The following is a 26,873-nucleotide window of genomic DNA, read 5'->3' as shown; positions in this document are numbered from 1 at the left end:
TACCAGAATGCTACAGACTCTGGGTGATAGCACAGCCTATCGAGCTCTTGATTTTGGACTTCTTCCAAAACGATGAGACAACAAATTCCCATTATTTAAGTTTTGTGGCATTTGTCATAGCAGTTCTGGAAAACTATGACAACAGCCTAGGAAACCCAAGAGAAGATCCTTCGTGTAGCATGAAAGTCAAACAGAAGCCTTTCTTCCTCTGAGAAACAAATATGTATTCTCCCTCTCTGACAGTGTTTCCCTTTTCTCTCTGGGGGCTAGGAAACTCAGATCATGCTGAGGCAAGTCAGCAGGCTTGCCTTCCCGTACTGGGATATGCATGGCGGTCTGCTGGTGAACATGAAATAACCCAGCTCACCAAGGGGTAGCGGAAGCCCTGATTGTAGCAATTGCCAATTTCCGTGGTATAAATTCTCCCATCATGGCTGATTTCAAGCCACTAAATGTGGAGTTGGAAAGTGTGACACACAGAAGCCATATTTCCTAGTGGCTCCACCACACACAGACAATAGAAGTAAACTGGTTTTCTGCACCTGGACGGAAAAAAGCTTTTCTCACCCAGGACCTGGGCTTTGAGAGAAGCCATTCCTTGCCCTGGTGCTTTAGAATGGAAACATAATTTTTTTTAAAGTTACTCTGTTATACTATGGCAGCCACCAGCCACAAGTCGCTAGTAACCTTTAAATTAATTTAAATTAAATAAAATTTCAAATTCAGTTCTGCAGTCACGCCAGCCACATGGCAAATGCTCAATAGCCACATGGGTCTGGTGCTTCAGTATTTTATGCAGCTAGAGAACACTTCTGTCATCGCAGAAAGTTCTATTGGACAACACTGCAAAGCATTTCTTTTAAATTAATTCCCCTGCAATAAAACAATTTGTGTTTATTACCCATGGGATTCTGCCTATAATTGCAGGGCAGGAAAAGTAATCAAGAGAGAGCGTGTCTGGTGGTGGGAATGACGGAAAGGCAGGGATTCTAGAAGGCCGTATGCCTCCAGCCACAAGTCTCTGTCAGGATGCTCCCAAATGCCACAAAATGTGCAGCTTCAGCTTCGGACTTCACCCGAGTCCTGCAAATCTTTTTCCAAAAGGACAGCTTACCATCCATGGGGAAGGAAGACCTGAAACAAGCCTTTTCATCCCAGGGTGGGGAATGCTATAAAACGAGAAGTGCCGGGTGATGTGGAAGGCTACAGGAAGCAGCGGGGCTGAATTTATTCAGGGATGGAGGCCATTTCCGGCCTTCCTGAGAAAGTGGCATTTAAGCCTATCAAAGGATGAGTAGAGCCAGCACAAGTTGGGGGGATGGAGAAGAGAGGACCAGAGGGAAGGGAAGGTGTGCCCAACGGCACTCAGCAGAAGAATCCTTATGCTCCAGCAGCTGATGGAAGTTTGAAAGATTTGGCCACAGTAGGGATTTTCAAAAGACAGTTTATCAGAAAGGAGGCTAAGAAACATCATAACATCCCTACAGATAATGAAAACCTTCCAGAGAGACACGTCCACCAAATGGATAAAAAGTGTAATGTAAAGATTTCAGAGTTAAAACCAGTTTAAGAAATGATATGAGAGAACAACATAAATTAGAATTAGAAAACTCAGAAAATAATTAGAAATAGAAGAAAATATTTTGGAAATGAGGACTAAACTAGAAGGCACACAAAATGAATAAATAACAGGAGACAGTGCCTTAAAAAGTAAAAGGTGAAAAGGAAGAAAACATTAAAAATCACAAGGAAACAAAGTCTCAGATATCTGCACACCACTGTTCATTGCAGCTTTACTCACAACAACTAAAAGGTAGCAGCAACCCAAGTGTCCATCAAGAGATGGACGGAGCAACAAGACATCTGTCTATACAGTGGAATATTATTCGGCCGTAAAAAGGAATGGAGTTTTGACACATGTAACAACATGGATGAATCTTGAAGAGACGTCACATTGCGTGAAATGAGCCAGATACAAAAGGACAAAAAGTGTATGATCTCATTGATATGAAATACCCAGAATAAGCAAATTCATAGAGACAGAAAGTAGACTCCAGGTTACCAGGGACTGGAGTAATGGGGACTTATTGCTTGATAGGTGCAGTTTCTGTTTGAGGTGATTTGGGCAATGGTTGTTGGCAATGGTAACACAATACTGTGAATGTAATTAATGCCGCTGATTTATATACTTGAGAATGGTTCAAATGGGAAATTCTGCATTGTGTATATGCTCCTACAATAAAAAGTACTTTTAAAAAAAGAAATGAAGTGCTGAAAAGGCTTTGTGAGAAAGTGACAAAAATAAAAATAGGCAAAGAGCAAACAGACGCATTATAATAGGAGAATACAAAGATGAAAAATGAGGGCAATAGAACTGGATAGACACTAAAAATTGTTACTAAAGAAAATTTTCATTAAATAAAGGCATGAAACTGTATACTGAAAAAACACACTGGAAACTGGGAAACTGATAAAGAATGGCCCAAAGTAAACCATATTCTGGTAAAGATTTTTGGCTTCAAAGAAAGAGAAAATCCTCTGGGCATCCAAGAAAGGAAAAAAGAAAAGACCAAGTCACTTATAAAAAACTGAAAATCAGTTTGTCATACGAAGCTGGGAGCATCTGTTTATGCCAGAAAACAACAGAGCATCATATTTCAGATACTGAAGGCTGGGAAATGTGAGGCCCATCTTACCAAACCGGTTCCCAAAGGTCAAGGCAGCAGATAACTGTTATTAATGTCCAATAACTCCAACTCTAAGAACGTTGTTCCCATGAGCCTGTCTGGAGGCATCTACTAAAGAACAAGCCTCAGACAACCAGAATGATGAGAGAATGGCCCAAGGATTGATGGTGGCCTTAAATACGTATGCAAAGGGATGGCTATCCAGGGAGAATGCAGCCTGGAGTGGCCACAGTTCTGACAATGGGCAGAGACTGGGGGAGGAGGACGAAAAAGAGACTGAGCTTGTTCACAGACTTCTAGTTATTAACTGGGACTAACAGGACACAGGGGAGGAGGGAGAAGGGGGTTACCTGCTAACTTCAATACTGCTCATAGTAGGTGTGCTGATTTGCTAAAGCTGTAGAAATGCAAAACGCCAGAAATGGATGGGCTTTACAATGGGGGTTTATTTGTTCACAAATTTACAGTTCTAAGGCCATGAAAATGTCCAAATTAAGGCATCAAGAGGTAGATACCTTCTCTGAGGAAAAGGCCAATGGTGTCTGGAACACCTCTGTCAGCTGGGAAGGCATGTGGCTGGCGTCCCTGGTCCTTTGCTCCCAGATTGCGTTGCATTCAGCCTCTGATTCCAGTGGCCTTCTCCTTAAGCGTCTGGGGTTCTCTCTTGCTTCTCTGGGGTAAACTCTGGGCTTCATCTCTTAGCTTAGCATCTCCAAGTGTCTGGGTCTGGGTCGGTTCCGGGTATTTTCTCTCTAAGCATCTCTGAGCTCACTTAAGGACTCCAGTAAACTAAATCAGGACCCACCCTGAATGGGCGGGGTCACATCTCCATGAAAATAACCTAATCAAAAGGTCCCACCCACAATTGGGTGGGTCACATCTCCATGGAAACAACCTAATCAAAAGATCCCACCCACAATAGGTCTGTCCCCACAAGATTGGATTAAAAGAACATGGCCTTTCCTGGGGTACATAATAGTTTCAAACAGGCACAATAGAGAAACAATAGATATTAACTAGAAAAAAAAGAAAGAGGGAACTAAAAGGCAACCATTAGAATAAAATGCAAATAGGGCTAAATGGCACATATATTTACAAGCACGTGTGCACGCACACATACACATACACGTACAAAAAGAAAAGAGAAAACCACACAGGAAAAATTATATACTATAATTTTGAATATGTATAACAAATGACATAAATGAGGCCATAAATATCAATAATGTTAAAAACTGTAAAAAGGCCGACTTACCTGTTAAAAGAAAACATTTTTAGATGATCTAAGAAAAAATATGTAGCATTAAGCTCTGTGCCAAGAGATATACCTAAATCTAAAAGACTGAAAATAAAGAGTGTGCACAGACACAGCAGAAAAAGGCAAAGAAAATGAAATCAACGATCACACTCTTGGTAGCTGGCATGGTGGAACGAAGACCAAAGAGAGGCAAAGGGCACTTTACAACACTCAAAGCTCTGAGGCACAATGAAGACCCAAGAGCCACTAATACTTAACGTGCCTAATAAAAGAGCAACAGCTTTCAAAAGTAGAAACTATCAGTGATGGAAGGAAAAGGAGAACCACTCTAACACCCATCTGTCGATCCATCCAGGACAGATGGAGTGGACATTTAAAGTCACTACTGATAATGCCGAATTTTCTGCTGTAATTTTGCTATTTAGTTAATTCTTCCATTAATGCTTACTCATTTATTTGATCTTTTTTTTGTAGTGTACCATATTGAGTCCTTTTTCACTTCTTTCTGGATATGTTTTTCATATATTTTCTTTGTGGTTACCCAGGGAGTTAAAATTGAACATTTTATATATAACAATTTTTTACTTTATAACAACCTAACTTCAATAGCATACACATACACTATTCCTATACCCTTCCATCCCCCGTTTTTTTGTACATTATAAATTATATCATTGCACATTGTATATCTCAAACCATAGATTTATTATTACTTTTTAATGCATTTGCATTTTAGCACCTGTAAGAAGTAAGAAGTGGAGTTACATAAAAAAAAAAAAAAAAAATACAATACAGGAGAGTTGTTTTTGTTTCCCGGGCTGCTGACAGCAAATACCATGGGAATTTATTCACTCATGGTTTTGAGGCTGGGAAAAGGCTCAAATCAAGGCACCATCAAGGTGATGCTTTATTCCCAAAGACCACCTGCCAGGGATCCTCGGCTCCTCTGCCACGTGGTAAGGCACATGGTGGTGTCTGCTGGTCTCTCCTTCTCTTCTGGGTTTCATTGATTTCAGCTTCTTGCTTCTGTGGCTTTCCCTCTCGTGTCTGAATTCATTCTGTTTATACAGGGCTCCAGTAATAGGATTAAGACCCATTCTGATTGAGATGGACCCCACTTAATTGATGTAACCTCATCCAAAGGTCCTGCTTACAATGGGTTCACACCCACAGGAGTCAATTCGATTTAAGAACATATTTTTTTCCTGGAGTACATACAGCTTCAAATGACCCCAGTAGTCCTGGCATTTATGATTACCAAATGGTTGCCTTGACCAGATGTCTTTATTTCTTTATGCCACTTTGACCCACGGTCTAGTGTCTTTTCCTTTCAGTCTGAAGAGCTCCCTTTAGCATTACTTCTAGAGCAGGTCTAGTGGTAATAAACTCCCTCAGCTTTTGTTTATCTGGGAATGTCTTAATCTCTCCCTCATGTTTGAAAGAAAGTCTCACTGGATATAAAATTCTCAGTCGGCATTTGTTTTCTCTAAGTACTTTAAGTATTTCAACCCTTTGCCTCCTTGCCTCCATGGTTTCTGATGAGAAATTGGCACTGAATCGAACTTGGACTTCCTTGTACAAAACATGTTGTTTTTCTCTTGCAGTTTTCAGAACTCTCTCGTCCTTTGCATTAGACAGTTTAACCACCATGTATCTGGGCATATTTCTATTTAAGTTTATCTGTTTGGTGTTCAACGGGCTTTGGGGATGTGCATATTCACCTCTTTTGCCAAGTTTGGGACGTTTTCTGTCACTATCTCATTGACTATTTCTTCTCCTTTCTCTCTTCTCCCTCTGGAACTCCCATAATGTGTATATTGGTACACTTGATGGTGTCCCACAGGTCTCTTATATTAGTTTCAATGTTTCTAATTCTTTTTTCTTTCTGGTCCTCAGCCTGACTCATTTCAATTGTTGTGACTTTCAGTTTGCTGCTTCTTTCTTCTGCCGGCTCCAATCTGCTGTTGAAACCCTCCTTGGAATTTTTCATTTCAGTTACTGTGGTCTTCCACTCCAATAGTTCTATTGGGTACCTTTTCAAAATTTCTCTTTATTCAGATTCTCATATTGTTCATTCATTGTTTTCCTAATATCCTTTAGTTATTTGTCTATATTTTCCTTTGTCTCCTTGAGGATATCGAAGATCATATTTTTAAAGTCTTTGTGTGGTATGTCTGCAGTCTGGTCTTCTTCATTGATGTTTCCTGGATTTTTATCCTCTTTCTTTGGATGGACCATTCCTGCTTCTTTGTCTTGTAATCTTTCGCTGCATACTGTACACTTGAATATTTTAAAATGTAAATTCCGGGATTGAGTTCCTGAGCTGTTTCTTGAGTTTGTATTCAGCTAATGATATGACAGAGATTTTCTTGAGGGCCAGGGGCTAACACAACCAAACAAACCAATGCAAAAAACACCTTTCACCGTCTTTGCAAACTGGCCCTGTGCTGGCTGGTGCCCTCCTTCAGCACTGAGCTCTCCTAACAAGAAAGTCAGCCCAAGGTGAATGAATGCACAGTGCAGGGTCCTCCCTGTCTTTTTGGGGGCCTGTGTCTTGTCCTGGGCCTGCACTTGCTGGTGGCCTTAGGAGATCCTGTTTATAGGAATTTGGATGTCCCCTCTACTGCCCAGGAAACAGACCGGTCTCCCTCTCCGGAGTGCTCCACTGCAGGTTAAAGCAGGTACGACTTTGCCCCAGGCCACTGAACTCAATAGTTTCTGACATGGCTGCTTTATCCCGGAGGGCAAATTCTGGGAAGGGGGCTGCGTAAGCTGGAGAGGAGTTTCCCAGGTCAGTCTTTCCTAGCTGAAAGGAGGCCAGAGACCCACAAAGTGAGTGCTGGCTGGTTCCCCAGTGCCCTGGGGAGGGGGTGAGAGAGCGGCCAGCCAGAGTGCCAGCAGCTTCCCCTATGGCTCTTTGATGTTGCATTTTCTTGATTTGGCATTTGCCCAGTAAATGCAGCCCTTTAAATATTTCCTCTAGTTTGGAGGAAGGGTACTTTCTTTAATGCTTCTTTACCACTTTTGCCTGGGTTGGATTGGAACAATGGCCACCCTCAGAGCCTGGAACCCCAGTGATCTGAAGTAGCCGATCAAAAGCAGTGATCAGCTCTCAGAGTGCACACTCTGGATCTTGGGGGAACAAGGTCTTTATATCCCACTAGGGCACCAGCAAGCTGCACCAGGGCCAGGGTTGAGGACCTCATTGCTGCCTGCCACACAGCTGGGGGATGGGCCACGGTAGCCACTGCAGGGAGTAAAATTCACTGGTGTTTACTGCAATTTACCAGCTTCTCCCTCCCACTCTCCCCTGGGGCTGCACACTGGAGTTTCAAAATAGTTGATTCAGACAGTTCCTGCCTGTTTAATAGTTGTTCTGGTGGAGGGACTGATTCCTGGAGCTTCCTACTCCATCTTCCCATGATCCTTCTGAATAAGTTTTAATAGCAGAAGACTACAAGCAACCACCAGAAGATGGCTGCATAAACTATAGGACATCCACTTGTTACAAAGGTAACAAGGAATGAAGGATATCTATATATACCAGTGTGTGGCAGTCTCTGCAATATATTTTTAAGTGAGAAAGGGCAGGTGACGAAACGTGTTGGTTTGATACCATTTATCCAAGAAAGGGGAGCAAATACAAATATAGATGTCTATGTATTTTTGTATATATATTCTCATGTATATGTTGTATTTACATATATCTGTGTATGTACTTGTATACACACTTACACAAACTTACATTTCTTCTTCTATTAAAATGTAAACAATACAAGAAAAAAACATTTTTAAAGATGTTACTTGTAAGGAGATGGAAGGAATAGGGTAGAGGGGCAAGGATAAAAACTAGACTCCTTTGATTCTACCTGCTTTGTATATCTGTCTTTAGAACTGTGTATTTTACAACATTATAAAATAGAATTAAATTTAAAAGTCCAATCCATAAAAATCCAAAATAACTGGCAGTTCCTCAAATGGTAAATTGTAGAGTTGCCACATGACCCAGCAATTCCATTCCTAGGTGTATACCCTAGACAATTAGAAACATATGTTCATGCAAAACCTTGAACATATCTGTTCATGGCAGCATTCTTCATAACAGCTAGAAAGTGGAAACAACCCGAGTGCCCATCAACTGATGGAGGGATAAATCAAATGTGGTCTATCCATACAATGGATTATTGTTCAGATATTGACACAGGCTACAATGCAGATGAACCTGGAGACCATTATGTTAAGTGAAAGAAGCCACTCATAGAAGATCACATGTGTATGATTCCATTCGTATGAAATGTTCAAAATAGGCAAATCCACAGAGACACAAAACACATCAGTGGTTGCCAGGGGCTGGGGGAATGAGGAGTTGTTTGTGGGATAATAACTAACGGGGATGGAGATCCTTTTGGGGGTAATGAAAGCGTCCTAAAATTGATTGTAGTGATGGCTACACAACTCGGTGAATATACTAAAAGACACTGAATTGTACACTTTAAATGGGTGAATTGTAGGTTATGTGAATTAGATCTCAAGAAAGCTGTTACCAAAATAACAACAACAACAACAAAAATCAACAGAGACCCCAAAAAATTTCCAGTAAGTGGAAATATGAGAGGGAGAAGTAGATGGAGGTATAAGCAAAACAAGATTGGCCAGGAGTGATCCAAGCTGAAGCAGGGTGAGGGTCTGGGTAAGGGCTCTGTGGGCTTCACTTCACTACTTTGCTGATACCACATTTTCTACAAATTCAAAGTTCATGGAGACCTGGGTCTAGCAAGTCTATTGGAGCCATCTTTTCCACAGCCTGTGCTCACTTTGTGTCTGTCACATTTAAATTAAAGCACGTACATTGGTTTTTTAGACATACGCTATTGCCTACTAACTAGGCTACAATATAGTGTAAACATAACTTTTATATGTGCTGGGAAACCACAACACTCACGTGACCTGTTTTCTTGCAATATTCGCTTTACTGTGGCAGTCTGGAACCAAACCCGTCATATCTCCCAGGTATGCCTGTATCCTATTTTTATACCTCTGTTTTTATATTAAATAATGTAAACATTGTTATATATTTGAAAGTCTCCGTAATTAAAAAATTTTTTAAAAAATCACACATTTCCACTCTGTTCTTAAGGCAGGTTAGTTTAATTTTATAGAAGAAATACTTTCAAACGATACAAACAATACAAATGACACAATTATAACAGTGACACAACAAAGAGATGAATACTGATTATAACTTATTCCCACAACAGAAGATCTGTTTCTGGAATTATCGACCAAAGCTTAACAATTCAGTAATTGGAAGAAGTGAAAACCCAATTCCCTTTTACTCACAGTCCTGTTCTTAAGGAACCTTGATGGCAGAATTCAGATCATTTTCTGACTACAATTGCTGATAAAGCACGGCAGAGTTATCTTCATCAGAAAGCACAGTACATGAACAGATTCAAACATAAGATCAAAAACACCCTTCGACATTAGGACTCCACTTTTCTGATGTGTGAGACTTTCGGGGGTGGGAGGGGGCAGTTTTAACTAGTGGGAAGCTGCAAAACCCAGCCACAAGTGAGAAGCAAACTCTGGTGCTTTGTGCTACGGCCTGTCCCACTGCCCGCCTGCCCTTGGCAGCACGGACGGAGAGCAGCCGAGGGGGGCCATCCACAGGCAGCACGGACCCGATCAACTCAGCCTCCTTCCTTGGTCTTGATTTCCCTTTCTTATCATGGTCCCAGTCCCGTTCAGCTGTGAAAGCAAACACGCCGGGCAGAGCAGGGAAAGGGCAAACACAAGTGTTCACCGGTCTGACATCAAAGCGGGGGCTGCATTTGTTTTTCGTGGGACAAAGGTGGGAATTAAAAAAAGAACAACACAAAACAACTCTCCGGGTGGGGAGACGGGGAGATGACCACTCCAAGAGGATATCTGTATTAACCAGGGCAGTGGAATTCATTTAAAAACACTTGCTTGGGGGCTTTCTGTATTGGCACAGTGGGTTTCCCCCGCTATTGCTACTTAATGTGGTTTGGCAGGAAAGTAGAGAGAGCTACGTGCGGCATCTGCTATAAGAAGTGCACGGGCCACGCATCCCAGGAACTCTCCACGCTTCAAGCGAGCCATGTGCATGAGCCAGAACCATCAGCCCTCCCCAGACCCTGGAGTCCAGCACCAGGCAACTCTTTGTCGATGTCGGAAGCTTCAGCAGCCGGGTGTAGAGAGTGGTTGCCAGGCTGCCTGCTGCCTGGCAGTTCCGGTGAGGACGGCTGCTTTGTGGGTTGGTCTCTACCTCTGTTGTGGGTATGTTTATAGAAGAATCGGCCAAAAAAGAGATGCAAAAGAAAAAAAAAAAGGGAGACTCAAGTGAGAAATGCCTAGCAAGAGAGGCCAACTGTGAGAAGCATGTGGTGCCCGGTCTCACCACCACCGACAAATGCCATTGTCCGTGACAAGTCATGTGTCAATGAAATGCTTTTACAAAATTCATTTTCCATAAATGTAAACAGGAAGGCTGGTTACATGAGGGGGAAGTTACAGATGAATGAGAAGTGACAGACCCCGATTCAAACGGAGGGGAAGAAATAGAAAGGAAGAGTGTGAGGCTTTCTTTTACGTTTCGTGCGATCCACTTTGTTTTCTCATGCAAGGCCTCTAATAAAGAAGAGTGCAGTTCTTAGATCACAAATATATAATAGGCAAAATACTTATATCCTTTGGCATTTTAAAAGAATAATGGTATATTTTTGTTACATGAAAACAATTTTTTTTTCTCCTTATGAGCTAACTATAAGATTTCTGGAGAAAAGATTGAGCAGAGGCCAGTATAAGGGGGATATTGTGATTTAAATCAAATACAATGCCATAAATGACTCATGGGGTAATCCTAGTTACCCACATATCCTTCCCTCCACAAAACAGCATTTTCAAAGGTTGTCATGTTGATGTTTTAACTGCCATATTCATCAGCAGTTTCACTGAAAACACGCGTTCCTCATTCCCTTTCACTTTCCTTTATGAAATAACAGTCGAGTAGGAGTTCCACCACCACCACTTTCCTGGTGTGTTACAGGGAGATGGTGCGGACGTAGAAGGTGAGCTGGGCATCACTCGGCAAGTGTGGCCAGCGCGGCCAGCCCACCAACCCCGGAGGCTGAGCTCTGTCGCCGGCTTCTGGCTCACGGCGAGCACGCCACGATGTATTACAAGGCAACACAGAAGCGAGAAGCTCTTAGCGCACAGTACAAAGATGAGGCTGAGCTCTGCCACACGCATACGTGGCATTTGCGTTGCAATGACAGCAAGGCAGCTATTTTAACATGATGCACAGAGAGCGAAGGCAGACAGTATACAGGATAAATGCACATCCGAGAAACCGATACGAGTGACAAATTGAGCACGTGGTGTTTTCATTTCAGGTGTCAGAAACGAAACCGCCCCAAAGTCCCATTCTACTGCATGACACGCACCAAAGAACAAAATTTTCAGTCTTAAAATACATCTTAAAGTCAGTATTTTCCTTCAAGGAAAAAAAATGTACTATAAATAAATTACAATACAGTGAATTTGTCTGAACTCACTTCGTTTCTGTCTTCCAGCCTTTAAGTCAAATAAAAACAGCATAAAAACTGTACACTCTTAACATGATAGTTGATCTGTTATAAAATAACCTGTCTCCAGAGATGCCAATTTCACAACAAGGAAAAACCAAGCCCTGTTGCCGTCACTATTATAAAATATATATGTATAGATATATGTGTTTTGTTTTTTTTTTTTTTTACAAAATGTGTATATTATTAGCTTTGCACAAACGTTTTAAAGATAAATTTAGCTAGTCTAAGAACTTCATGAAAATAAAATAGGCAGATAAATACTTCATGTGTACAATGCAGTACATCAAACGTTGTCAGCTGGCAGAGCAGGTATGTTAACCCTTGGTCTGGTGAAAAAGGCCATCTTCTCCCTGGGAGGGGAAAGAATCACAGGTCAGAAGACGATCTAAAGATGTCGCCCTGCCAGATGAGGGGCTCAAATTCATCATGGCTTTTCTTACTCATAGACCAAACGGAATTGAAATCTGTACAATAATCTGTCAGTGTACAGAGTCGCCAAAGCCCACCGTAAGTTACAATGCCCCTGGGAGTTGCTTATCTCCAATGCCTACAAGAAGGCTTGCTATATATACTGGGCACTCAGGAAATATTTGTTTGGTTAATAAACAAATGGATAAATGAAAAATTATGAATGGATGAGTTCAAAGTCATAATTGAAGGAAGATAGCTATAGCATTTTAAGCTATTTTATGATGGGGCCATGAAAATTAAGGGCATACAAAAGTAGAGCTAAGTGTCAGACATGTAGTAGTAGTTGGCCAGAGAAAGGAATGAAGGGCTGATTCAGGCCAGAATGTGGAGTTATCTCGAAAACATGACGCTGAGTCAAAGAAGCCAGACACAAAAGACCACATATTATATGAGTCCATTTAAATGAAATATCCATAATAGGTAAATCCACAGCAAAGAAAGTTTACTGGTGGTTGTCAGGGGCTGGGGTTGTGGGGCAAGGGGCGGGGCTGCTTAATGGGTACGGGGTCTCCTTTGGGGGTGATGAAAATGTTTTGGAACCAGATGAAGGTGGTGGTGGCACAACAGGGTGAGTATGAAGCGCCATGAATGGTTCACTTTTTTTTTTAATTAAATTCCATTTTATTGAGATATATTCGCATACCATAGAATCATCTATGGTGTGCAATCAACTGTTCACAGTACCATCATATAGTTGTGCATTCATCACCCCAATCTGTTTTTGAACATTTTCCTTACACCAGAAAGAATCAGAATCAGAATAAAAAATAAAAGTAAAAAAGAACACCCAAATTATGAATGGTTCACTTTAAAATAGTTAATTTTATGTTATGGGACTTTCGCCTCAGTTGTTTTTTTAAAAAGTCAAGCAAAAAAGAGGAACTGTGCAAATCCCCTTATATAAAAAAACAAAAACAGACAAAACTGATCATTGCTGCTAGATTTAAAGACAGAAGTTACTTTTGTAGGGGGAATCTGGAGGTGCTGGTAATGATTTGATTCTTGAGATATCCAGTTGGTGACAATTTGGAACTATATATGTATATGATATGCACACTTTTCTTATGTCTGTTATGCTTCAATCAAAAGTTAATTTTAAAAAATTATATATATATAAAGTTAATTTTAAAAAATTATATATATATAAATCACTGTGTTGTTTACAATAGCAAACATTTGGAAAGCAGCAGCATGTCATAAATTAGAGTGGTAAAGTAAATTATAGCTCCAAGATGAAATACTACTGTTGAAAAATCATGCATGGAAAAAAAGATCGGAAGAAAACATCAAAACGCTAATAGTAACGGGGCTACAGGTTACAGTTGATAATTTGTGTCCTCAACTCCCTGTGGTTTTATAAAAAAAAAATAATTTCCTTTCTTTTTTATACTCATGAAGGCAGAGCGGTAAAAGCAATTAGGGACGGTGAGGCTGAGTGCGGATCTCCGCTTTTTCCCCACCTGAAGGTGTGCACTTGGATGGGTTCCTTGTGGCTCTGCCCCCGCAGCTGGTAGATTTCTCTGGAGGCTTTCTTCAGCATCTTCTCAGCCACCTGTTCTTGCTGGTAGTCAAGTTTGGTCTGTCTTGTCTGGAACAGCAACGTGATTAACAAAACAATTTTTTTTTTTTTTAAAAGGAAGAGTGAACGAAGACACTCCCACCTCTGGAGACCAGGAAAGAGCCAGCCATGGTGAGTGGGGATGCCCAGGGGACAAAGGCCTGCTCTGTCGACTCCTTTAAAGGAGAGCTGGGGTCTCACCGGCTCTGGCTCCCTCGTCCTTTGGATACTTCCCTCTCCAGCCCCCACCACGGAAGCTCCAAAGGCTCAATTTGTATGTTGCCATCACACACCCCAACACTTTCCCCCTGGGCCTCCGGGGCCACAGAAGGAGAAAACCGAGCTCCTCCTCAAGAGAAATGCTCAGATGGGTTAAATGACCACCCAAGTACAACTGGAGAAGGGGGTTTTGACCTTGACCCCTCAGACCAGATGGCACAGGAAACCTGGGGCAGCCCACCCCCACTTGCCTGCCTCTCTGCTTCCTTCAGCAGATTTCGGAATCGCTTGTCCCGAAGCACCCAGTGGGGAAGGTCGGTCTGGCCCCGGAGCTGGGCGTCCTCCAAGCGCTGCCTCAGTTCCCGGAGGGTGCATATCTCCTCGTTGAGCTGCCTCTGCCGTGTCCGAGACGCCTGGAGATCCAGCTCCAGGTCCAGGGAGGTGCGGGCCATGAGCTTGGCCAGGGAAGACCTACAGGACTGCAAGACACGCAGCCGTGAGCACACTCGCCAGCCCCAGACAGGCATGCAGGTGCGTCTGCCACGTTACAAGTTCTGACTTTCTAGAAGGTTCTTCCACAATTAGCAGGGACAGGTGAAACACAGTTATTGGAGCGGAATCTCTCTAAGCATGGTCCAATGTTAAAAAGTACATAGATTTTGACAACAGCAATTTAAATCTCCAGTTCAATATCAAGGTTAGTGATAGCAAATGGTTTTCTTTAATGGCGACCTACACGTGCACAGAGCTGTGCAGAAACAGGCCCTTGTGTACAGTCTGGCAGCATCAAAAATGGGTACAATCTTTCTGAAGTGCTATTTAAAAAGGTATATTAAAAGCCTAAAAATGCATACTTTCTTTGGTTCTGGAATTTCAGTTTTGACTTGCATGTGAAAGACAACTGTAGATGCACAAAAGTTGTCCAATTACAGTTTATGATAGGGAAAAAAATTATACATATAGCAATAGGGAACTGATAAAATAATTTACAGGGCCAACATAAAATGCAGCCACAAAAAAAAAAAATCCACTGACATGGGAAGATCTTAATGAGCCACTGCTGCGGGGAGTGTGCTGAAAACCACCTGGGTGCCTTTTTCATTAAAAAAATTATCCATGCACACACACACAACACAAGCTGTCAGAAACTTTCCTCCCGATATAAGGTGAGCAAATATGCTGAGCTCCCAAAAGTTGCAAGCTGAGAAAGGATTTTTGTCTGTGGAGTTTAAAGCAGTCATTCCCATCCAATGGGAAACAGCTCCCCCGGGTGGGGATTGCAGTTACTGTTACAAAAATCACAAATTCATGACTGTGTTAGCATTTTCCATAGACTGAATGATTATATGCCTTACACACACACACACACACACACACACACACATTAAATACAAATACATGTAATGTAGCAAATACAAATTCATTTAACAGCACTGCTGAATTTGTGGCTGTTCAATAGTTCTCACCCAGGGTTGGTTTTGCCCCTGAGGGGGCATCTGGCAGTGTCTGGAAACATTTTTTGGTTGTCACAACTGGGTGGCCGATGCCACTGCCATGAAGTGGGCAGGGACCAGGGCTGCTGCTAAATGCCCTGCAGTGCACCGGACAGTTCCCGCCACAAAGAGCCAGGCAGCCCAAAATGTCAAACGTGTTGCTGTGGAGAACCACTTCTGTGGGTGAAGGATGTCCTTATAATTCTCGCGGAGCAGCTACTCTAAGTATAACTACCACATGGAAATCAGGGATTTTTTTTTTTTTACATTGAAAAGGATCCTTCCCCAGGAAAGACAGGGAACCACCAGCTTCTGAACTGAAAGCGGCACAACTTTTTATCTACTTGTGTGAGGTGGGGGAAAAACTTGGTTTAAAGAAACAAAAACTATAAAATCTATGGAGATCACTAGATGTTGAAATATTCAAAATTTCCATACTAGATATACCCTCTTGTCAAAAAAAGAAGTTTCTATTACATAGAGATGGTTGATTGCTTGTTAATTTATTACATTAAAAATGTAAAGGTCATGTTATCTTAAGAAATATTAATACTGGGTAACATTATGATATCATATATGCTTTCACAAATTATACACTGAATAAACAAGGAAATAAAAATATTACTTTTTAATTAAAATTACCTTGAATCTCACCTAAAATATTACCCTTTAAGGTTTATAAAAACAACTCCCAGGGAAAATCCATTTCTGCGGCACACACCTGCTTATAGCGAAGGGTTTGTCTTTCCAAAGTATTCCGGACAAAGGGGGATTTCCGGGGCAGTGTTGAACTGTCGCTGTCACTACGATAAAGCTGCATCAAAAAGAATGAAATCAGAAATGCAGTGTCCCAGAATTCAATGTTCATGCTCTCTCTCTGTGCTCTGAATTGAGTGATTTCATTTCTCCTCACAGGTACTTGAACACAGTTATGACTTTTGATGCTTTTACCACATCTTTGGGTTTCAGTTAAAACCTACACAAGATTTCAACTAAAACAAAAACCAAACCAAACAAAAACCAACCAACCAAACCAAAACCCAGTCTGGCCCTCCCTCGTGTTCAGCCACCAAACTGCATGAAGGGTCCAGACTAATACAGTCAATAACATTTCTGTCCTATAGATGCCAGCCACGATCTGACAGTCTATGTGACGTACACGAAAGCCAGCCCTGTCCTTGGCACTTTCCACTTTTTATTAATGATTCTCATTTGCTAGATTTCAGGCTTTGGCAAGAGATGGGGAAAAAACGGCTTTCCAAAACAGAGACTGATTCCTCTTAGCAGGAATAGCCAACATAACTAATCAGCCCCCAGCCAGTCAACGGCAAAGGTCTCAAGTCCTTTAAAAAACGAAAAATCAACAATACCTTCATTATAGGAGCAAAGACATCATGTATTTCGTTTGGTGGCGACTCTCACTTTAGGATAAATGTGGACCTCTGTTAAAGCCAAAGCCCTTGCCTTCATGTCCTTATTTTCCATGTCAATTAACCCCCAAAACTCAGGAAATGTAGTGGCGGGGCAGTTTAAAGACCCCGCAATTATTACAAGTGCATATGAAAACAAAGAGGTCCCCAAAGCATCGCCAACAAATGCACACTTGGGGCACAGAACATGTCACAGGAATTGGAACTCTTTCTCTGGGGTAAGGAAAGGATTTTCTCCTTTACCACTCCAATCCTTCTCGATAAACAGACACTGAGTCCGCGCCTCGGTGGTTTGGCAGCGGTCTAGAATAAGGAGGGACAAGGGGTTGCACTGGGTAAGCCTCGGCCTCCACGGGGCTGTGTCTGACGGGTAGGACCACCCAGAACTGGCCCCGGTTCCCTGGACGGACTGCGACCCAGGCGGCCTCGATCTGGAACAAGTGATTCTGTGGGGAGGACACAGTGGGGCTCCCCAATGCGGCAGACAGGCAGGTTGGGCCTCCTCAGCCCTGAGCCACTGCTGCTCACTCCCAGTGTCTCCTGCAAGGATGCGAGGCCCGAGTGCTCTCGCGTGGTCTAACTCGGGCTTTGCCCTAACGGAGCCGGATGCTTAGGTGCCTCTTTCGACGGAAGGTGCTTCCTTCAACAAGCCCAATTCAGAGGACCAGGAAGGGTCAAAGTTCTGCTGCATCTGAACAACCCCCTCTGGGCCACTGTAACTGCTCACTTACTGGTATAAAACATTCCAGACAGATGGCAAAGAAAGCCCGACTTACCCTGCAAACATACTGGCTTTGTGCTCCAGGTGAGAACGTCTGCGAACGGACGATTGTGCTGCTCCGGACGAAGGGGGCCCCGCGGGGCCTGCGGCTGGGCCTTTCCTTCGGAAGACTTGCCACTTCTTCCGGGAAGAGATCTTCTGTGTTGGTCTCTTTATCCACCTAGACATTGGTTCATTGGTTACCATTACTTTTTCTAGAACACAAGCCATCAATTAGCGGAGTCGCCAACCACCTGTCTCCTGGCCAGCGCCGCCTGGCCAGCTCGCAGGCGGCTCACACGCGACATGGCAACAGCGGAATTTCTGCGCCCCTACCCACACTTCCTCCTCGCACGGGGATCTCCATTTCCCATTTGTTCATGCTGATATCTTGGAGTCACCCTGGACCCCGCTTGTTCTCTCACACTCTATGCGTGGTCCAAGAGAAAATCCCGTTGGCTTGATGTTCAAAATCAGGTGGATGGCGGCCACTTGTCACCAACCCTTCATCCGAGGCACCATCATCTCCCGCCCAGATTGGCACAACAGCCTTCTCACTGGTCTCCCTGGGTGCCCCTTCACTTCCCCTTCAATCTGTTCTTGACACAGCACCCAGGGAGCTCCTGATAAAATGAAGTCACTTCATGTCACTGCTGAGCTCAAAACTGTCCACCAGCTTCCCATCCCTCGCCAGGAAAAAGCCAGAACCCCATGGGCGTTATGTGCATGTCACCTGCACTCCCTCTGTCCTCGGCTCCCACGGCCTCCTTGTGTCCCCTCTGCCCGGTGCATGGTTCCTCTTCCTCCGGGCTCTTCCCTGCCTCCTCCCCTAACATCTTCACTTAAAACACACCTTCTCAGTGAGGCCTTCCAAGGCCACCCTTTCTAGAAACGCAAACCCTGCTGACCGCCGCCTTCTTCTCCACTGGCCCTCTGACTATCTAAAATGCTAGCATATCCTACTGACTTAGCCTGTTAACCGTCGGCCTCGCCCCCATGGACAGGATTTCCGTTGGCTTTGTTAGTTGTTGCATCTGACATGCCTCATGCACACATACACACACACAGCAAGAGAGCGTGCACATGGAAAGGATTACTAACCAAGTGAACAAGCTGGGTGATGGGTATATGGGGGTTCCTTGGATTGTTCCAGCAACTTTTCCACAGGATTACAATTTTTACAAATTCACAGTTAGGAACACGGAACTAGTCTCCCATGGCCACACAGCCTCATTTGGGCCGAGGCTTTTAAAGGTCTTAAAAAGGAGAGTAACAGCAGGTCCTGGCAGCCTAGCCCCACACCGTCCCTTGTGCTGTGACGTCCCAGCCCAGCCTGGGAAGCTGCCGAGGGCATGGCCTTGACTGACCTCAGCGGTCATGTTACAGGGTGAGGATGGGGGCACGATAAGATATCCTCCTGAGGTGACAAGTTTGAGAAACAAAGTTGCAATAGAGCACTGAGAGGGTGTCCACCCAGCTCACTGGGTCCTTGGACATCTGTCACCATGAATGTGGGAGAGCGCTTCACCAAAGATAAAGCACTGAGCACAACAAAAACTAAGATGAGGCGAACGGAAGGGCAAAAAGACGCTTGACTGTTCTTGACATCAGGAAGTAAAAAAGTTAACTGTGCGCATCCCAAACCCTTGGGACCCATGGAACATTCTGACCCTTATTTGTCCCCAAGATTGGAATGGATCTTCATAAGCTGGCATGTGAAGGGAGGAAAACATACCTTTTTCAGTCTGTCTTTCCCTTTATTTTAATTGTAGGTTGACAACTATTTATATGGTATCTGCTAGGCCATTTTTAAGCACTTAAAAATATTAGGCCGTTCACATCTTTTCCTCAGATCTCACTAGAATATACCTTAGCTACTGTCCCCTAATCCGACGGCACTCACTGTTTGTTTATACCACAGCCTACCATTAGCACTGTCACCTGGTGTGTTTCTGGGCAAACACATCATTCTGCTCCTTTCTATGTGCGTATCAGCTTCAGCTTCCTGTAGCTCATCTCATCTGCCAATTCCCCAACGGTCCACTATGCAGGATTTGAGGACACATCCCCTGCCTTCCAGGACAGTGCCCAGTGTTGGACAGCAAAATGCCAGGAGTCTACGTAACATCCCCAGCCGTTTGCTCCTTACCTTAAGAGGAGGGAGCTGGCGCTGCTCGGGGCTCTGGGGGTCCATCTGTCCAGCAAGTGTGTGTCCGTGGAAGGACTCGACGCCCATGCAGCAGGGCTCCGGGTACAGGGGGCTAGTCTGGGTGCAGTTGCTACAGCCACTGTCCACTGAGTTGGCCTGCCAACTCCTAAAAGAGGGTGACATAAAAACCCACAAAACGTTCATCCCAAGGCCTCGTCTCCTTGCTGCACTCAGAGCGCGGGGCAGGGTGCAGCCACGAGACCAGGACGCCTCTGAGGATGGAAGACGCTGCCTCACTCATAAAGCAAAAGGGCATTTAAGTTTCCTAGGGGCGGCAACTCTACAAGTTGTTCGTTAAGAGGGGCTGTCTTTCTTTATCACCCAATTGTAGCTGCTGAAGCTGCAGATCCTGGAAACTGCCCCTTCCAAGCCCTCCCAGCTTCCTGCCAGCCTCACACATAGACCTCCCCTCAGCTATGCCCTGCCCCTGTCTACAAGAAATGCGGGGATGATAGAGGGAAGCAGCAGGAAGCTGTGGAAACATGATACTCTGCGTGGAAAAGTGTGGAAGGAAAGCCACGGAAAGTGCCCACAGGGAGCACTGGACAGAAACCGCTTCCCTGGAGGGGCTTCCTCATTTCCCGCAGGTCTATCCTGCCCTAGGCTCCGTCAAGGAAAATTTAAAGGGATGTTGTGGGATTCCATTTATACAAAATGTGCAGAAGAGGCAAATCTGAAGACAGAAAGTAGATGAGTGAGCGCCAGGGGCTGGGGAGATTGGGGGTGATGGCTGGGGGGTGCAGAATTTCTCTTTGGGGTGAAAAAAATGTTCTAATATGGTTTGTTAATTTTATTGGGGTATGGTAGGAGCATATTGGAAGCAGTGTAGTTATTTCAGGATATTTTTTTTTCTTATTCCTTTGTTTTGTTTGAAATGTTTTTTTTTTAGTTTTTTGATAAATAAAATTTAAAAAAAATAAAAATAATATGGATTGTGGTGACAGACACGAAACTCTGTGAACATATGAGAAACCAATGAACTGTACACTTTAAACAGGTGAACTGGATGGCAGGCAAGTTCCAGCTCGATAGGCTGCTCCAAAAAATATTGAAAGGGCTCTGCTTTGATTCAGTCCTGGCAAGGGGGATCAGTCCCACACATTATGAGAAATTCCAGAGTAGAAGAAAAAGGTGACGATGCAGAAATGGAGAGGTGGGGCGCAGAGTTCGAGGTGCTGCCCGCATCCAGTCCAGCATTAAACCCCCCAGAGAACCCTGACATCTAGGCAACAGCACTGAAGACTCAGCCAGCGCATCCTGCAGAGGCTGGCGAGAAAAGCCACTCGCCCCCAGAGCTCCTGGGGCCCAGCCACGCCTGACTGACACGCAGCTGCCGGGACCCCAAGAAGATGTCCTGTGGTTCCCTGAGAGGAGACCCCACAGCCACCTTTTTTAAAGAGCTTTCTGGCGCAGCACCATTCCCACCCCGTGGCTGCCATCAAGCAGCTGGCGCGCGCTCACCTCTCGGAGGCCGCCTCCGCCTGGTCCTCCTTCCGCTCCAGCTCCAGGATCTCCTCCTCAGTGTAGTCCAGCTTGACCCTCTCCTCCGCCAGCTCTCGCTCCACCGCCTGCAGCTGGGCCGTGGTTCTGGCCAAGAGCACCGTCACCGCATCCTGGACCAGGAGAGAACGGATGGTGCAGGAACCGCCTTCAACCTGCAGCTTACGGTGGCAGAGCAGAAAGCGGCGACCGTTCACGGCAAGACGTGCACGTGGCCTTTTCTTACAGCTCCAAGGGCGCAAATTAAATGACCACCCATGAGACCCTCTGGATCACGGCCATGTTTGCACCAAAGAAATATGATCATGAAATTGCCCTGTATCCATCTGTTCCCTTTGGATTATTTCCCTGTAAACTCTGCTTTTTCATCTCCCAGTTAATCCACATCTACTTTTTCCTCACTACATTCTAAGATGTTCTGTCTAACTGAATGTGTCTTAGCGCTGCTTCCCCCCAGAAAGGACCAGGTGCCAAGTCCCGGAGGCCACAGGATATGCTCCGACACCCAGGGCACTGTACCGTCTGACCCGAGAGCGAGCACGCAGGGGCGTGTGAGCCGGAGGCCTCTCCCGCATGCTCGCTCTCCCTCGCCTGCTGCGGCTCCGAGCTGGTGAAGATCTGCACCGAATACCAGCGCAGCTGCATCTCGCTGGAACTTTCGTAGTCGGCCAAGTTAATCTGTGCAATGCCCTGCGTGGGGGTTAACAACAACAAAAAAGCCCAAGAAAGCACGTTGGTCTTGTAAACTATCAAGTTCACCTTTCAAACTTAACCAGGAAACATCTAGAAGTTTTAACTCCCATCAAAGGGTTGCAGCAACATGAAAGCAGTTGTGGAAGAACGCTCCCCGGGCACCTCAAAGGTGGCTTGTTCCTGCTCAGCCCAATCTGAGTGAGCTTGGTGCTGGCACGGAAACTGTATGCAGAGGGGAGGCCGGGGTGCTGGGGCCAGTGAGGGCCCTGCCACTTGGTGGCAGAAGTTTTGAAATGAGGGCCGACCCACTCGCTGAGCTCTCCACTCCCTAATGCAGCTGCAAAGTGGCATGACCAAGTGGAAAGACTCCTGGCCTTGGAAAGAAACCATCCTGGCTTCCAGATCCCGGCCCGGGCATCGAGTGGCCACGTGGCACTGAGGACAAACTCCTGAATCTCTTGGCGTCCTCACTCTAGGTGGCCACATAAAATAGCAGGACACCCAGGGAAGCCTGAATCTCAAATAAACCACCATGTTTTTTCTTTAGTGTAAGTATGTCCCAAATATTGCCTGGGCATAATTACACCAAATTATCCATTGTTTACTTGAAATCCATACTGAACTGGGCAGCCTATAGTTTTATTTCCTAAATCTGTCAACCCTACTTAGTTCCCTCAGCTGAAAATGGGATAATGTGGAAGCTATCTCATGGGGATTTTGCAGGTATTAATTGAGATAATAGATTTAAACAACAAAACACTTGACTAGATAAATGGTTCTTTATTAGCCCTTTCTGTACTCCCAGTCACAGAGACCATGTAACATTATTACAATTTCTAAGCAACCCACCACAGGAGAAAAGGAGGGCGGGAGAGAGGAAAGGAGGGAGGGAGAAAAGGAGGGCGGGAGGGAGGGAGCCATACCAAAAGCTCTTCCTGCAGCTTATGATTCACTGAGCACACGTATAATTGAAGCGACTTCAACGTCGACATGCTCGAATGCATGGGGATTCTGAAAACTTCATTAAATATCAACGGGGCTTGGAATTCTAGTGCCTTAGAGCAGTAAGTGTTGGGTGTGCTGGAGTCGAGTGGTGGCAAATAGACGCGGATGTGTCTGGAGACCGAGTGAGGGAAGAAAGAGCACTGATCAGACTCACCACCAGAACTGGACCATAAAACACATGAAGCACACGTATATGGAGATAAATTCTCTCTTTAATGCCCAAGGCAGAATTTTCAAGTCCTTTGGGAAAAGCTCTTTTCTCAACTAAGGGCGAGTCCAAAGGGACCAACGTACCCTTATAGACTGGGGGAAAAAGATCACAAAGAGCTAGATGTGAAAGTCAGTAAGAAAGACTCTGTGCCCAGGGGCTTTGTGGGAAAGCGGCTGAACTGGAACCTGTCTCTCCCTGGCCTCACAGCCCCTCAGCCTCGGGCATGTGGCAAGTCAAGGCCACCCCCCCTCTCCTCTCTGATCGTCTCCAACCAGGGTAAGGACAGGGCTGCGGGCCCTGCCCCCCTCTCCACGGGGAAGTCGGCACCCAGGAGGGGCTGGGACACTTGAGAATGCTGGGAGGGTGCCTCGTCGGGAGGGCCAAGTGCCTGGGCCACTCCTCGGCCTCCAAACCAGGCTGGCACCAGGCCTCCAGGACACGAGGCCATAAAGAAGCTTCTGGAGGGGACACCCCTCGGGCCTGAGCTGGCCACAACCAGCATCCAGGCAGATTCTCAGAGGAAGAATAGTCGAGAGTAAGTGAGTGCTGCACACTTACCCTAACCCGGCTGTCATTCTTGTAGCAATGACAGGGGAGGGACACTGAGATTTACAGTTGATTTGTGGGGTTTTATTCCCCCTGAGGTTTTACCAGGCTGATCACAGCTGATAAACAGCATGGATGAAGTAAAATTTGAGATCTTGTAAAGTGGGGGGAAAGGGAACAAAGGAAAATTTTTTTAAAATTTCACGATGGAAAAAAAAAAAGGCTTGTCGGATAGGGAGTGCCCACCTGGGTAAGCGGGACCCTTGTCTGGCATCCATCAAGGGCCACCGAGCTCAGTGTCAGTGCTCCCACCAACAAGCCCAAAGGCTAAGCCACCCAGCCAGCGGCCTCTGAGCACATCTCATCGGACCACGGAGCCAGCGTGGCTGCGTCAGCCCAGCCATCCCCGGCGACGAGCAGCTCGTTAGACTCACCGCCGCCTGTAACTAGCCTGGCTCCGTCAACTTCACCTGCCTGAAATAATACACTCGACACTTTCACAAATTTACAAGCCTATATTTCAAATGGACATTCCCCGGTGTTTGACGATAAAGTCAGCCCCCCCACAATGGTCTCTCCACTCCCCGAATTGCCAAGCAGAACAGGTGAGGGAGCTGTGCTGTGTACACGAGGGCGGCACCATCAGCTGTCCCCGCCCCACCCTCCTTCCTTTCTCAAAGGAAGGCCCCGGCCCTCGCCTGCTGGGAGCTCACATTTTGCAGTCTTCCTTCACAGCCATCCCGGCAAAGTTCTTCAGCTGGAGCACGTTCACGAGGAGACTTTCGCTGGCACTATCGTGCCTAGAAAGGGGAACACTGATTCAGGAACCCCACATTCCCAGTGGGGGAGTCCCTGTGACAGAACCAGCCCAGGGGCTCTCAACCAGGCAACTGTGTCCTGGACGCTTGGCAATGTGTGGAGATAGTCGGGATGTCACCACCTGAGGGGAGGATTTCGCTGCCGGCAGCTAGTGGGTGCGGGGAGGCCAGGGGTGCTGCTTGATGTCCTACGGTGCATGGGGCAGCCTTCGTTCCCCCCCTCCAATCCCCCTGCAGACATGAGCCAGCCCCCACGTCAGGGCAGCTGAGATGGAGAAAGCCCGGACTAGCATGGCAAGAGCGAGCAACAGAGAACACTGGGATAGGAGCAGCCTGCCTTGCCAGGGAGGACGTTACTGGTCCCAGCCTTTTGTGAAACTGTAATTAGAAACCAAAAAGCGCTGTGCAGCGAACCTCGCGCCTACTCACCCGGGGGGTGGGGGAGCAGCCTGGCTCTCTGTGTTGCAGCGAACGGAATCAAGTGCTGGCAGAAATGTCTGCTCATTTCCCCCAAGTGGGACTTCACCAGGGACATTCAGCACCCAGTGTGCTGAGGTCCCCTGACCCCCAGCTCTGTGAGGTGACAGCTCCCCAGCTTTTAATCCAGAACTCCTTACAGCACCTCTGCCCTCCCCACGTGGGCCCAGTCGTGGCAGCCTTGGGGGTGTCAAGGATGGGGGGAGCAGCCCCAGGGACCACGTATCCACCCTCTGTCTCCCTCACCCTGCATGTGGAGGCGTGACTCGCTGGGTGTGCCCCAATATCCAGATCATCTTTAAAACCAACAGGGGAGGTGTCATCTGTACTCACAAAAATCCCACATGGATCTGGGGCTCTTCGTGACTGCAGGTGTCGCCGTGCACAGCCTCTTCGGTATCTTCATTCCTAAAGCCAACGGGGAAATTCACCAGGTTTATTCCAAAGGGAATCGTTATCCAAGGTTTTACAGAAGCTCTCTCTGTGAAGAGCGCTTCCTACTAAGAAGATCTTCATTAAATCGCCATTGGAATTAATTGTCTGAAAGGGCTTGACAGGTCCCTGGGATCCACGGGAAACCCACTTACAAAGTGCTGCTTTTCTTAGAAAATAACTTGGCATTCTTCTTCAGAACCACATGATATTCAGGGCCACATTCAGAAATTAACTTGGCAGAAACGTGCAATTAGGTGAAATGTCTAATAGATACCTGAGAGTTACAACTCTCCAAAGAAACCACCAACCCCAAACATGGGAAATCAAAATGAAGCACAAAATTCCAAAAAGTGTTTGTCACGGCAAAGTGATTCCTAGAGCTGAGGGAGGGAGGGAGGGAATTAATTGCTAATTAATGGTCTCCTTTCTAGAGAAGCAGATCTCAATCATACACTGATTCTCCTTCTCCAGTTCTATTGGGCTTAAATCCACCGGAGCCAGAGAGAAAGAGAAATTTTCCTAAAACATCAGAAAGCCAGTCCCTGAACACCACAGAGAATGCAAAGGTGGTTTCTTTGAGGGGTCTAAGGCCCCACCTGGTACAGATGAAACAAGCTAGAAAACTAGTCCACCCACCAGTCTGCCCCTGGGTATACGATCACGTTCCAATCCCCGGCTGTCTTGGTTTGTACCCTCTGTGTGCGATACTTGAAGGTAACAGGGTGTGGGTGTAAGTCTGCTCGGGGAGGAGGAAGCACCGCTTCGGTGGGCTTCTGACCTTTTGAGTAGAGGCTCAAAGACCCCGCTGTCACTGGCCAGCGAATAGTCTGACAGGCACGCAGAGACGCGGCGAGCTCTCCTCTCCACCCTCTTGGCGCTGTCTTCACGAAGAGTCACCGCTACAAACAAGAGGGACACCAGGCGTCAGGAGACAAAAGCACGGGAGGCTGGGGGCTGTCATGCCAAGAAAGAAGTGCTCTAAATTAGAGCACAGATTAGGTCACTAAATCTTCCCCAGGCACGCCATTATATGTACAGATTTATTTTTAAAGACCCATCTCTTTTTATAGTTGAAAAATGGAAGAAATGGACTTCTGGCTACTTGTTTGAAAGCTCTTTGAACTTTCCAGAAAGACACTTGGAATCAGATATCCTCAAGGAACACACAGAACATCAGATGACAGCGGGAAGCCTTTTAACATCACAACCTTGTGTCCCAACCAAATTGAGTGACCCGAAGGTCAAAGGACACAGCTGAGCACAGACCGTCCATCTACTGGGCTGCCTTTGAAGGCATCTCTGGAGAGACTGGAGGGGGTGTCTTGGGAGTTTGGGGAGCAGGGCTCAGACCTGCCTATCTCTCTCCATCCCCCCCAGCAGCCCCACGGGCCAGATTTGCTTCCAGAATTGCTTCCCTGGGGTTCGAACACTACTGACAAGCAACGGGACAGGGTTGAGGGCTGTAGTTTCACCATCTCAAACAGAGACCAAAA

General features: G+C 45.6%; 1 protein-coding gene across 2 annotated transcripts in view; it reads right to left on the bottom strand.

The window, feature by feature from the left end:
• Positions 1-9,074: 9,074 nt before the first annotated feature.
• The window catches only part of WWC3 (WWC family member 3), a 132,079-nt gene continuing 114,280 nt past the window's right edge, over positions 9,075-26,873 (bottom strand). For both annotated transcript variants that reach the window (XM_037822058.1, XM_037822059.1), the window contains 12 exons: positions 26,159-26,279; positions 25,279-25,353; positions 24,364-24,450; positions 22,812-23,004; positions 21,715-21,885; positions 21,157-21,308; positions 19,636-19,801; positions 17,503-17,667; positions 16,018-16,110; positions 14,055-14,282; positions 13,487-13,614; positions 9,075-11,905 (listed from right to left, as the gene is read on the bottom strand). In XM_037822058.1, coding sequence (XP_037677986.1) covers positions 11,839-11,905; positions 13,487-13,614; positions 14,055-14,282; positions 16,018-16,110; positions 17,503-17,667; positions 19,636-19,801; positions 21,157-21,308; positions 21,715-21,885; positions 22,812-23,004; positions 24,364-24,450; positions 25,279-25,353; positions 26,159-26,279 — 1,646 coding nt within the window. In that variant the 3' untranslated portion in view covers positions 9,075-11,838. The remainder of the gene's footprint in view (positions 11,906-13,486; positions 13,615-14,054; positions 14,283-16,017; positions 16,111-17,502; positions 17,668-19,635; positions 19,802-21,156; positions 21,309-21,714; positions 21,886-22,811; positions 23,005-24,363; positions 24,451-25,278; positions 25,354-26,158; positions 26,280-26,873) is intronic.

This window comes from Choloepus didactylus, chromosome X (genome assembly GCF_015220235.1).
Source record: "Choloepus didactylus isolate mChoDid1 chromosome X, mChoDid1.pri, whole genome shotgun sequence".
NCBI lineage: Eukaryota > Metazoa > Chordata > Mammalia > Pilosa > Megalonychidae > Choloepus > Choloepus didactylus.
Note: the sequence above shows the minus strand (reverse complement) of the source record. Positions and strands in the feature narration are given on the sequence as shown.